General features: G+C 41.4%; 1 protein-coding gene across 1 annotated transcript; it reads left to right on the top strand.

Moving 5' to 3' along the window:
* Positions 1 to 222: 222 nt before the first annotated feature.
* Positions 223 to 1,176, top strand: LOC112650868 (olfactory receptor-like protein OLF3). Its single transcript, XM_025433716.1, has one exon. It carries the CDS (start codon positions 223 to 225, stop codon positions 1,174 to 1,176), a length of 954 nt encoding a protein of 317 aa, XP_025289501.1.
* Positions 1,177 to 13,526: the final 12,350 nt, after the last annotated feature.

Raw genomic sequence — 13,526 nt, 5'->3', positions numbered from 1 at the left:
TCGTCTCCTCTCTTATGTAAAGTAGATACAATGAGTATTATGATTAAGCCTATGATCTTGGTCCATATGATAAAAAATATCTAGTTCTGACAGATTATTACGATGTGCATTCTCTGAAGAAGTTATTCTGATGGTTCTTTTTTTTTTATTCTATGGTTCTTTAATTCAACAGCTGCTTGTACTCTCTGTCTCTCTGCAGACTAATAATCTTCATAGTTTTTAATGGAAATAGATAACCAGACATGGGCGAGAGAGTTTATTCTCCTTGGCCTGTCCAGTGACTGGGACACAGAGGTGTCCCTCTTTGTACTGTTCTTGATCACATACATGGTGACAGTGCTGGGAAACTTCCTCATCATTCTTCTCATCAGACTGGACAGCCGACTCCACACTCCCATGTATTTCTTTCTCACCAACCTCTCCCTCGTTGACGTCTCTTATGCCACAAGCATCGTTCCTCAGATGTTGGCACATCTTCTTGCAGCCCATAAAGCAATCCCGTTTGTGAGCTGTGCCGCCCAGTTATTCTTCTCCCTGGGCTTGGGTGGGATTGAGTTTGTTCTACTGGCAGTGATGGCCTATGACCGCTATGTGGCTGTGTGTGACCCCCTGCGATACTCGGTCATCATGCACGGAGGGCTCTGTACTAGGTTGGCCATCACCTCCTGGGTCAGTGGCTCTATGAACTCTCTCATGCAGACTGCCATCACATTTCAGCTGCCCATGTGCACAAACAAGTACATTGATCACATATCCTGCGAACTCCTAGCTGTGGTCAGACTGGCTTGTGTGGATACTTCCTCCAACGAGATTGCAATCATGGTTTCTAGCATTGTTCTGCTGATGACACCTTTCTGCCTGGTTCTCCTGTCCTACATCCAGATCATCTCCACCATCCTAAAGATCCAGTCCACAGAGGGAAGAAAGAAAGCCTTCCACACCTGTGCCTCTCACCTCACAGTGGTTGTCCTGTGCTATGGCATGACCATCTTCACTTACATCCAGCCCCATTCTGGCCCCTCTGTCCTTCAGGAGAAGTTAATCTCTCTCTTCTATGCCATTTTAATGCCCATGCTGAACCCTATGATTTATAGTCTAAGGAATAAGGAGGTGAAGGGAGCCTGGCAGAAACTATTAGGGCAGTTATCTGGGTTAATATCAAAACTGGCAACTTGATGGATCTTGAACATCAGTTAGAGAAAAGAGCTTTCCCTGTGTTTTCTCCTAGTTAACTCGGATATGGCAGGCATCACCTGCATTGCCCTGGCAACCAGGAAGGAGATGATGACACATGTACTGTTGGTGCTGGGTAGGAGGCTGGAAGTTGGGTTGGGGTGTGTGATGTGGGCATATTTTTATGTCACAGCAGCACGTTCAGTGGAGATGAGCACTGCTGAACTGGACTTCCCACCCTTACTCAATCTCCATTCATGTGGCCTGAGAGTGATGAACAAAAAGTACAGTTTGCTGTTTTGATTGTCACATTGTTTGTAATCAGAGACCTATTCATGGATCTTACTTTGGAACACTGGTGCTTAATCATCCAAATTTTGTGCAAGGTTATAGTGCTTCCATTGGGAACAAAAGCATTTTCATATTTTAGACTCAGAATACTGCACAGCATATGTATCCACATCTAGTAACTGTGTGAGTCACTGTTCTGAGGACAGAGATGCTATCAAGGCTGTGAAGATGTCTGTGTGCTGGACCTGCTACCTGCGCACATAGCATCTTCTCTCAGTGATGAAGATACCTCAAGACAAAAGCACCAATTGAAGATCTTGTTTTCTAGTGATGAGAATGTAACTAAAGGTGTTCGTACAAGGCTACTACTGGCCAAGGAAAAGCCTGTTTGGGGCACTACTTGACAGCATACAAACAGTTTAAGAGGAATTTTACTACATATGTAAGGAGTACCATTTACATGTTAAACAACCCCATTTCTGAAATAAATATTAAGTCTTTTACTAGACTTTAAATACAGAATAACACATAAATTTTGATATAATATATAAAATATAAAAGCTCTAGTTAATTTTAGAAGGGATAGACTGCTCATCCAAAACCAATGAAAAATAAGACAGCTTTATATGCATTCGGTGAAGGAGGGTATCTATGCACTGTCTCCTTCTAGTCTTCGTATTGAACATATCATCCCTCGTCCTATATACACGGGACCCTAGTTGCTCCTTGTAAACTAGTGAGGTGAATAGTCATAGAGAGTAAGCCTTTGGGATGATTGCAGAAGTCTTCCTGTATGAAAAGACCAGAAAAAGTTCAGCTGGAAACTGAAAAGTTCAGGAAAGTAGTACAAGTTACCGAGATGACAACAACCCAAGAGGAGACAGCCACTGAAAAAAAATAGAGCTGGGTGAGAGTACAAGAGTTCAAAATTCCCTGAAGCCATGATTGCAGGGCAGAGAAGAAGAACTAATGAGGATGGAGGAGGCAGGTAAAGAGGGTCAGATCACAAAGGGCATTGAATGCCAAATTATATTTTAATTTTACTTAAAACCAATGTGTAGGTGGCAAGGATTTTTAAACAAGTATATGACTTGATAAAATTTACTTTTTAGAATGATCACTCTTGGCAATGATTTGGAGGAAAAAGAGGTTATAGGCCAGGAGACCAGTTGGCTGATTTCTCCAGTGATACTGTTGAGACATTAGAAGAATCTGAATGAAAAAGAAAAAGTCGAGCCAAGTCACATCATCTAAAAGAGATTTGGGGTGGCTCAGTGGTTGAGCGCCGCCTTCAGCCCAGGGTGTGATCCCGGAGTCCAGGGATAGAGTCCCACGTCATGCTCCCTGCATGGAGCCTGCTTCTCCCTCTGCCTCTGTCTCCCTGTGTCTCTGCCTCTCTCTCTCTCTCTCTCTTTCTCTCTCTCTGTGTCCATAATTAATAAATAAATAAAATCTTTGAAAACAAAAAGTGGTTTCGAAGGACACTGCACTTCCCCTGATTGCAATTCCTACGTGTACCCCACACTTCCTCTAAGGTGTCATTATCCTGGTATAAATATTGTGTAAATCATGGAGTAAAATGCAAAATTTACCACCATGAACAACTGTATATAAAATGGTAAGAGATAGAGGTGAAAGAAGCAGAAAATCGGTCAAAAATACAAATGAACACATGACGCACAAAGGAGGAAAGTCCGTGAAGATGCTGTATGCTCATTTCTACAACCAGTTGACATGCTCCGGACTCCCCTTCACCATTCATCGCAGGATCCCTTTGCCTTCCCCAGGCCCCCATGACTTTGCCATTGCCCCTTCGCCCCCCTCTCCAAGGTCAACAGCGCAGGTGATCCCTCTGAACCTGCTCCTCTGTCCCATGCTCACTGATCATTTCTCAGCTCAACTGAGTCAACTCAGAAGCAACCTTTGCTTCTGTTTCTGTGTGCTTTGTGCCCAGCACTTCTACTTAATCCCTCCATGTAGCTTCCAATCTTTATGGAAATTCTCATGCACTTATGACACTGTCCATCTCTTCTACTAGATCCTTGAACTGACTTGTGAGAGTTATTTTAAACCCCTCTGTGATAGTTCCTACAACCAAGTACATCTGATCCTGGTTCTGCTAATTTCTTGGTTCAGGGACACTGACATTTTTCTTGCCTTTCCCTCCGACCTTTAGTTTTGCCTGAAAATGGAACATTTTGCATGTAGGGAAAAGAGCATTATGCCTTGAAATGGGCACGTGTCATCTGTCTGTCCTGTGGTCTTGCTTGGTGAGGAGAGCGTGGGAATCAACGGACTCCTGGCTTGAGTGGGGCTTGAGTTTTGTGTTGCTGTGATTATCCCCATCTACCAACAAATTGCTTTCCCCTATTGAGACTTGTGCCTCGTGTGGAGTGTCCAGGGCTGGGAGGGCTTTTCCCAGTGCCGCTGAACCAGCGTGAGTGTTCGGCTCTGCTGTGAGGCTGCATGTGGAGAGTGTCTGTCTGCAGGCTGCCCCTGGCCCTGGTTCACAGCTGTGTCTTGTTTCTCAATCCTGCTGGCCTGGTGTTGGAGGCTGAGGCTTTATCCCTCTGTCCTGGCTCTTTCTCAGTCTCAGGCATGTCCTTTGTTCCCAGGTCTCAGGGTTGGGGCCATCTTGGGGGACTTTCCACCTCTGCAGACTGAGGAGAGGGCTCCCAGTCTGAACAGAGTGGCTTCCTGCCCCAAGGACCATCATGAAAGAATGATATGTTTTGTTTCCTGTTCTCTTTCCTCAGTAATGAGTCTTCATCAGCCTCTGAGGGAAACAGTTTGCTGCCCTTCCCCCAGTGGCTCAGGCTTTTGTTACATGATGGAGGCAGGACCTGGGCCCAGAGCTTGGCTTCTGCAACACAGCTGTGGTGCCTCCACCAGACCTGCACCATGCAGGAGGCTTCCTCTGGCTCCCCCTTTTCCCTGAACATCCTGGCGAGGCCTGTCCCAAGCGTGTCTCAAAATCTTGAGAATTGGTGGGCACCGCTCTTTGCTGTGGCTCTCAGCCAGTCTATGCTTCTAGGAACCCACCCTCTAACTTCAGTGCTTTGTTAAAGCAATTCTCAGGGGCTTATTTGCTGGCCTGTTTTCCTCCCTGGCTCTGGCGCAGGTGAGTAAGACTCATCCTATCTCTGCCTGGATGTGCTGATCTTTCCTGAGGTTTCATGCTCTTGGGTTGCCCTGCAATCTCAGCTGGGATGATTTCGGGAACAGTTATGATTCTGTGGTTTAACCTTTCTTGCTTTAGGAGGGAACCAATGTTCTTTCCAGCTTTTTACAGCCTAAGTGGAAGCTAGAACAAGCTCAAGTGCTTTATATGTTTTTTCCTTTGAAGGAGACTGTGTTTTTAAGAGCAGTTTTAGATTCATAGCACGATTGAGCAGGAAATACAGAGAGTACACATATACTCCCTGTGCCCCTCCCTGTTTTGCCTCTAGAAATGTCCTGCTCCAGAGAGGTACATTTTCACTCACCTTTATTTTTGTTTTTTTTTTTAATTTTATTTTAAGTAGATTCCATACCCAACATGGAGTTCAAACTCATGACCCTGAGACCAAGAGTTGCATGTTCTACCGACTGAACCAGCCAGGCACCTCCATAATCACTTACTTTTAAAGGTATATTTTAAAAGGCTAAGTATAAGTGGGATAGGTGCATGATAATTCACAGGTAAGTAAAATATAAAATGGCAAATAATGATATTTAAGCCAAGGAATTTAAGTCAAATAAACTGCTTATGTGAAAACAACTTACCCAAATTATATGCATAGTGTTTGGAGCAAACGATTCATTATTTTTTTTGTTTATCTTGCAAACCAAGCCTACAGATTAATAGTATATCTAATTGCATTTGTCACAAATGCCTCTTGAGAAAACGATTTTGATTCCTAGGCAGACACTGATGAGATGACCTTCCTGGGCAGAAGAGAGCATTTCCTCGCAGGGAAGAGAAGCAGGGGAAACTGCAGTTGTGGTTGACTTTGAACCTCTTCTGTCTCAGTTAGTTGAGATGTGGCATTCAAGTCATTGGAGACTGTAGATCAAATATTTGTGAAGTGAATAATGGTAGAACAAAGTGTTACAATAATAGATTAATGTGACTATGGTTTACAGAATGAATGGTCTCAGGAGTTCTCAAATGTCTTCTATCAGAAACACCTGAAGGGCTCATGAAGTCACAGTTTGCTGACCCTCCTGTGTAGGGTCTGATTCAGCGAGTTTTGGTAGAATGAGGGCTATCATTCTTTGAAGTGCACTGAATTAATTAGAGCAAATAGCACTTTGCTGCAAATACTAAAACAACAGCATTAACAATGGAAAGGAACTATCCATGGGACAAATGTTTTGTTTAAGAGTGATATAACCTGCTGAGTGATGGAGGGTGAATGACAAGGCCCTGAGGATCTGGAGCAGGAGCAACTGAGAGAGGTGTGGGGTCTTTACCAAAGTCTGGAATTTGGGAGTTTCCCTTTGTTGCCTGCAGATGAGAGGAGGAGAGCAACAGTGATGTGACCATCTGGACACTGTTTCTACAGTTCTCTCAGCCATGGAATTTTTCCTACTTTTCTCAGAGAAAGTATCTAACCAATTCTGTCAACTGTGGGAGTTCAGAAATTCAGGTGAGGAATGAGAAGCATCTCTACTTTCCCTTTGTATTCCCTTTCTATTCTTTTCCCTTTCCCTTTCTAGAATATCACAGAAGCACTGTCAAAGTCACTGGGTGCTATCGTATCAGATGTTATAGTAACATGGCAAAATGAAAGAGGGGACAAGCAGGATGATAGTCACATTGGTGAAAATAAAAGATGTGGGAGATAACTATAGGACATTAGGGAAATAAATGAGGTGACATGTGGATGATAAGGGGATACATACGTGGTTGGCTGAGCAGATAAGCAGATGGCTGAGTGAGTATGGAGATGGTTATAGACAGTGGGTAAATGCGTGTATATATAAATGATGATTCTGAGAGTGGGTATTTGAATGGAAGATAAGTGGACAAACGATTTACTTACAGGGTACATGATGCCTAGAGAGTATATCAGAGATGTAATGTGACTGCATCCTGTGACTTTTACATTTAACGTATTCATAAAAATAAAAATTAAAGATTTGGGAAGGTATGGAAAACTAACACTTCTGTACTTCTTTGTTGAGAATTTCCGTGACATTTTCCTGTTTCTTTTTTTGTCTCAACATAAATCTTAATATTTTCTGCATCCCCTTTTAGGATGTTATTTGAAATCTTAAATCTTTGTATGCAATGTTACTGTTCTTAAAACTTGAATAGTACCTTCAGAGATGTACGCAGGTGTGGATCCATCTTTGTAAAGCTTGTAGCAGGACCAGTCGGCTCTTTGCACAGATATCAGGGGAGTGAGGTACAGTGCTCCTGTGTTGAGAAGGAGAAGTGAAGGTATCCTGGAGCCAAAATGGATGACTGTTTTTTCACCAGGGTTGGTTGCAGACCTAATCACTGCTCAGTAGAATAGGGGCATAAGTGCTAAGTGTCAGATTTGGGCTATAGAATATCCTAAGAGTCTCAGACAACTGGCATCTCCTCTTTTAGAATGACCTTTGGCTTCAGGAGGTTCCTGTGGTTGAGGAGAATGGGGAAGAACAGACTTCAGAGAGAGAAGCAAGGCAGCATGGAGACTCTGCCCTTGAGGATTGGGAGTGTGTAATACATAAAGCTCCTGAGGGAGTCTGTCAGCCTTACATTGCTGCTTCAGACACTGCTGTACCTCACCACGTTTGTGTTGGAGCCAGTTGTGGGGCACCTGTGAACTTTCTAGCAGCTGTTTTTCTCACAATGTATACTAGTCCCAGATGAGTAGTTAGCCAGGAGCTATGAGGAGTCTGGAACTCTTCATGTCTCTGGTCCATAACTTTGTTGGAAGGAAGAATTCTTTGAATTGACATGAACTGAGACTGAAGTGGACACATCTATTTGTCAGGCACTAATCAATGTTTGAGAGCCCTGATGGATGCACTAACAAACGGTGGGTATACACAGGGGTGTCTAGAGGGGTAGAAACAGAACTAATCTGACCTGTTAACTGACCTGTTAGGGAGTTTGGATCAAGGATGTGACCTATGGATGCTGCAGTCTTCTCACCCTAAACAGTGTGGCAAATGTAAAGTCATATGCCTTCTTGAAGCTAGAGGCTCAGGGACATTTCTGGTCTAATGGTTCTCATATCCAAATTACACACTCAGAGAAAGAGAGTACAATGCGGGGGGGTGGGATGCAGAAAATGATTAATATTTAGAAATTGCAGTAATCAAGACAGTATAGTACTGACTCAAAAACAGACATGTAGATCAATGAACAGAATAGAAAACCCAGAAATGGACTCTCAACTCTATGGTCAACTAATCTTTGACAAAGTGGGAAAGCATATCCAATGGAAAAAAGATAGTCTCTTCAACAAATGGTGTTGGGAAAATTGGATAACCACATGCAGAAGAATGATACTGGACCACTTTCTTAATGCCATACATAAAAGTAAACTCAAAATGGATGAAAGACCTACATGTGAGACAGGAATCCATCAAAATCCTAGAGGAGAACACAGGCAGTACTGTCTTTAACCACTGCTGTAGAACTTCTCACTAGACATGTCGTCAAAGGCAAGGTAAACAAGAGAAAAAGTGAACTATTGGGACTTCATCAAGATAAAAAGCTTTTGCACAGCAAAGGGAACAGTCAACAATTTGTGAATGATTTATCAGGTAAGAGGCTAGTATCCAAAATCTATAAGGAACTTGTCAAACTCAACACTCAAAGAACAAATAATCTAGTCAAGAAATGGGCACAAGACATGAACAAACATTTCTCCAAAGAAGATATACAAATGGCTAACACGTTAAAAAATCCTGAAAAATCACATGAAATACAAATCAAAACCACAATGAGATACCACTCTGCACCAGTCAGAATGGCTAAAATCAACAACTCCAGAAATAACAGATGTGGGTGAGGGTGCAGAGAAAGGGAAATTACATTACATTGTTGGTGGGAATGCAAACTGGTGAAGCCACTCTGGCAAACAGTATGGAAGTTCCTCAAAAAGTTAAAAATAGGGCTACTCTACAAACCAGCGATTGCACTGCTAGATGTTTACCCAAAGGATACACACAGTCACTGGAAGGGGCACATGCACCCCAATGTTTATAGCAGCAATGTCCACAAAAGCCAAAATATGGAAAGATATCCATCATCAGATAAGTGGGTGAAGAATATGTGGTATATGCATACACACACACACGCACACATACACACACACTATGGAATATTACTCAGCCATCAAAAAGAATGAAATCTTGCCATTTGCAATGACGTGGATGGAATTAGAATGAAATAAGTCAGTCGGATAAAGACAAATACCATATGAGTTCACTCATGTGGACTTTAAGAAGCAAACAGATGAACATAGGGAAGGGAAGGAGAAATAAAATAAGATGAAATCAAAGAGGGATACAAACTATAAGAGACGCTTAATTGTAGAAAAACTGAGGGTTGCTGGAGGGGGTGTGGGTGGGTGGATGGGGTCACTGGGTGATAGGCATCAGGATCAGGGAGGGTACTTCATGTAATGAGCACTGGGTATTATATTGCAACTGATAAATCACTAAATTATACCTCTGAAGCAAATAATACAATATATGTTAACTGAATTGAATTTAATTTTTTTTTAAAAAAGCTGGGAGCACTGGGTGGCTCAGTGGTTGAACATATGCCTTCAGTTCAGGTCATCATGATCCTGGGGTCCTGGGATGGAGTCCCATATTGGGCTCTCTGCAGGGAGCCTGCTTCTCCCTCTGCCTATGTTTCTGCCTCTCCTTCTGTGTCTCTCATGAATAAATAAATAAAATCTTTAAAAATAATTTAAAAAAGAAACTGAGGATGCTAGGAGGGACTTTACCATATTTAGGGGGGCACCTAGGGGACAAGGCCAGATCTATAAAATGATAGTTTAGGTATTAATATTCATGAACATGTAATAGAAGTGTATTAAATTTCCAAAAAAAGATAAATTGTTAGTAACTATGAAATCCCTTCTCAATCTTCCCGAAGAGTTTGTATCCCAAATATTTTGGTTTTCCTTTCAGTGTTATGAAATGTAAGATCTGTAGATTATTCAAAGTCCTACAACACTCAGAATGTGAACTGGAACTAGAATGGAGATCTCCTGACTCTCATTTTTGGGGTTAGTTCTTCTAGATTGGGCTGTAGGGATTCCCTATGGGAACAGTATAGATTGAAGGAACTATATTGTTGTATGTAGTCTCATTTCTAGGGACAAGTCATGCAAAGAAGCTGAGTATTTATTGAATGAAATCATGATAAAATGTGTCATCAAAGTGATTTGAGGATTGCATATATCGGAAAAACTGAGTCTCAATATTTGGCAATAATGTGAAATGCAAGGCACCAAGTCCAGGTGGGAAATAGCAAACTGGTTGCTTTCTGAGGATGTAAAACCATTAAAACATAAAACATTTGGTTGGTGCATGTATTCCTGCCAGTGATGGATGCATTAACTATATACAATAACTAAGTATTGGCCATGGCTCAGATGAATCTTCCTATAAATTAAAGTGCTGTTTCTATTGACAGTCAAGTGTGTGAAGTAATGGTTCTTGTGTATTTTGACCAGCATGAGACAAAACATGTCTATAGGTTGTGAGACTCAACTTCATGTGCTTTGTTTCTATATTCAGGACTTTGTGCAGTAAAATTGTAGAGGACTCTAAATAGGAAACTAATATGATTAAGACTTGATGGAGGATTGCAAAAGATGTGCATAGACTTTCAGAGGAGAGAAAGCTCCCCCCCCCATAGTTGTAGGGCATTATTGATGTAACTACTGGGGGGGGGTGGTAAATGGGTAGTGGGCTCAGTCATAAGCCTCAGTGTTTCAGACTGGATTTCTGAGGCTGATAACATTTTGTCCATCCACGCATTCTTCGAACTGGCATGAATAGTGGGAAGAAATATGGTTCTGATTTATAATCCTGGAAAGTGAGGCACCGAGGAAATATTCTATAGTGTGCAATTTCATCTGTTCAAATAAAAATTCTCCCCTTGTAATGTAGATTTAAAAAGGTAAAAATAATTTCTTGAAGTAGCCAGCCAAAAGAAGTGGAGAAAGTTGGATAGTTTTAAGTGTATAAAGCACTCATCGGGGCAGGGAAATGTGATGTGGCAATGAATATTGCAAGTAGAAGAGAGACCTGTGCGTTAAACCCTAAATACTTCTATGTTTGCAGAGTTTAATCCAATATTTTGGAGTGTGTGTCCCTAGATTAGCAATGGAAACTAAATGAATCTAAAAGTGATTTTAAAATGGGAACAGCTGCAACTGAAGACATCTCCAGAGAACCACAAGTAATGATCCTGTCTATGTGGCACCAGGATCGTGAAAAGTCTGTCAGTGCTTATTAGATTTTGTCTGTGGGTCAGATTTCTTGTCTTAATTGATGAGCATTTGCTCATAGTCCTTCAGGGCCTTATCAGTTCTGGGGAGAGTGTAGAAAAGGCTAAATGGACACTTCACTGTGTTGAAAAGCCATATAGTTACATGGGGGACACCCTTCCTCTCAGGCATCCTGCAGAGGTGTAGGGGGCTCAACATAGATGGGGCTCCCATCTGGCAGGTCTACTGGTTGGGGTTTAAGTAAATTATGACAGATGAGTTGGAGATGCCTCATTTCCAGGACTCCCAAATACCACGTGTTTACAAATTTTACCAAAAATTACTCCCTGAGAATTACCTATTAGAAATATATTTAACTTGACTTAAGATTTCAACTTTGCTGATATTCTTTTTCAGATGGAGAGAGGAAAAGGCTATTTAATTTAATTTAAAATTTGTTAAGGGCAACTTTAGAGCATGAAATATTTTACTCAAAGGCAGACCTTAGTATAGGGAGTTGGCGTGAAAGTATTTGTTCATAGATGAAGTGTTAGAAGACAGACACAAAATAAAGGGAGCCAGGAATAAACTAAGGCTAATTTTTTTCTACCCCACGGACATAAAAGACAGTCCTGGATTTAATAACACCAAGCAGCATTGTCTGAATTGTTCACTGTTCATCTTGTTCGGGTGACATATACTTTCACCTGAAAAATGTTATCAGGTGATAAGAGATTGAAACAATAGGAAAAACACTTGCAGTTGAATTTATGGTGGTAGAGATGTTGAAAACTATCAACCTTATAATCCAGAAAATATATCCATGGAATCATGAATACATTTCCTTTTTTAAAAAGTAGTATATAAAGGTTGACTAAAATTTAACTTTATGTATATTTTCTCGTGTGATAGGGGTTGAGGGAAAAATCTGTATGTCTATTTTTGCACTTTATTTCTTTGTTATGAAGAGCAGAACATTTCAGTCTTGATATGTGTGTAACTAGTAATTACTGGATAGTGAGAGGAGGCACATGGAGGTAGTTTTATCTAAGGTCTAACATGATAATATTCCAACTGACAAAATTTGGTCTTGCTTTCCCATACTTTACCCCTAAGTCTTCCTACATGTGAGTGCCATTCATATACTAGTTCACAATAAGGTTTGGTACTTTATCACTTAAACCTCCCACTTGATATCAGTTTATATTTAAACATTTCACTGAAAGGACAATATTCCACATAAAAGTAACAGATTTCAGGCATTAGTAAAGGTAATTAAAGGAGATAATCAGGGCAGCCCCAGGTGGCTCAGGGGTTTGGTGCCGCCTTCAGCCCAGGGTGTGATCCTGGAGACCTGGGATCGAGTCCCATGTCAGGCTCCCTTCATGGAGCCTGCTTCTCCCTCTGCCTGTGTCTCTTCCTCTCTCTCTCTCTGTGTCTTTCATGAATAAATAAATAAAATCTTTAAAAAAATAAAGGAGATAATCGTTCATGGAATATCTCTACGGCACCCTTCTTATTAGGTCACATAGTGTGTGCTCCATTGTTATGGCCATTAATTACCCTATATCCACCATAATTCATAAAATGCAAGCATGAAAAAATGCTTCCATAAGGAAGATGAATCAAGGAGTCTGTCATTCTTTAGTTTTATGTTCTGAGCAGACAGCATGGATTGTTTGTGAGTAGACTATGGTATCTTAAAACCTATGTAGAGGTGTGGTTTCAGATTTGTTGAGTATGAATATGATGTGACTCAATAGATGTGAAATAGGATTTTGTTGTTGATTAAAGGAATATTGTGGACCTAGCAAAAAGGTAAAGTAGCCAGAGTTAGAACAAATTCTCAGAGGATGGGGGATCCCCGGGTGGCTCAGCAGTTTAGTGCCTGCCTTCAGCCCAGGGTGTAATCCTGGAGACCTGGGATCGAGTCCCACGTCGGGCTCCCTGCATGGAGCCTGCTTCTCCTTCTGCCTCTCTCTCTCTCTCCCTCTCTCTCTCTCTCAATCTGTATCTCATGAATAAATAAATAAAATCCTTAAAAAAATTCTCTGAAGACAGCATAAAACACACTGTGCAGGAGGAAGAGCTAAATAGATGGGGCTCTTAACTATGGTTATTCTTCAACACTGGTTTTGAACACCAGTTGCCAGCCTAACCCTGTACTACAAGGTTTCTGTTACTTTATTTATGCAGACAAATGGAACAATTTTCCCACATTTCCCCGTTGTTTTTTGACCTCATTGAAGATGTTCAGAGAGAGATAAAGATCCTACAAATTAGTTAGATCTGAGAAGACCAAGCTCTGGCTTTCTGATAGGAGTGGTGAGATCTGAAGTCTTCGTCTGGCACCAAGTCCGTTTTCTACCCTAGGCCAGGATAGAAACCCAGCTATATTTAAATGGAGATGATCCCAAAGTAATAAGGTGATGGTATTAACTGCAGGGCATGCTAAAAGCATCTGATGAACACACGTTTCCTCCTGCACTTGTCTTCCCAAAGGCCAATCTGCTTTATGTACCATGAGTCCCAAAAAGGACTATACAAGTATGGACGAAAGGTATACTTGGATATTAAGGCTTTTGAAATAAGGCAGTGGTCTTTGGAAATGAATAGCAACCTTAGTAG

The sequence above is a fragment of the Canis lupus genome, chromosome 16 (genome assembly GCF_003254725.2).
Source record: "Canis lupus dingo isolate Sandy chromosome 16, ASM325472v2, whole genome shotgun sequence".
Lineage (NCBI taxonomy): Eukaryota > Metazoa > Chordata > Mammalia > Carnivora > Canidae > Canis > Canis lupus.
Note: the sequence above shows the minus strand (reverse complement) of the source record. Positions and strands in the feature narration are given on the sequence as shown.

Bases quoted from the DNA above. Each gene is read 5' to 3' on its own strand.
- LOC112650868 (XM_025433716.1), top strand. From the start codon at position 223: ATGGAAATAGATAACCAGACATGGGCGAGAGAGTTTATTCTCCTTGGC.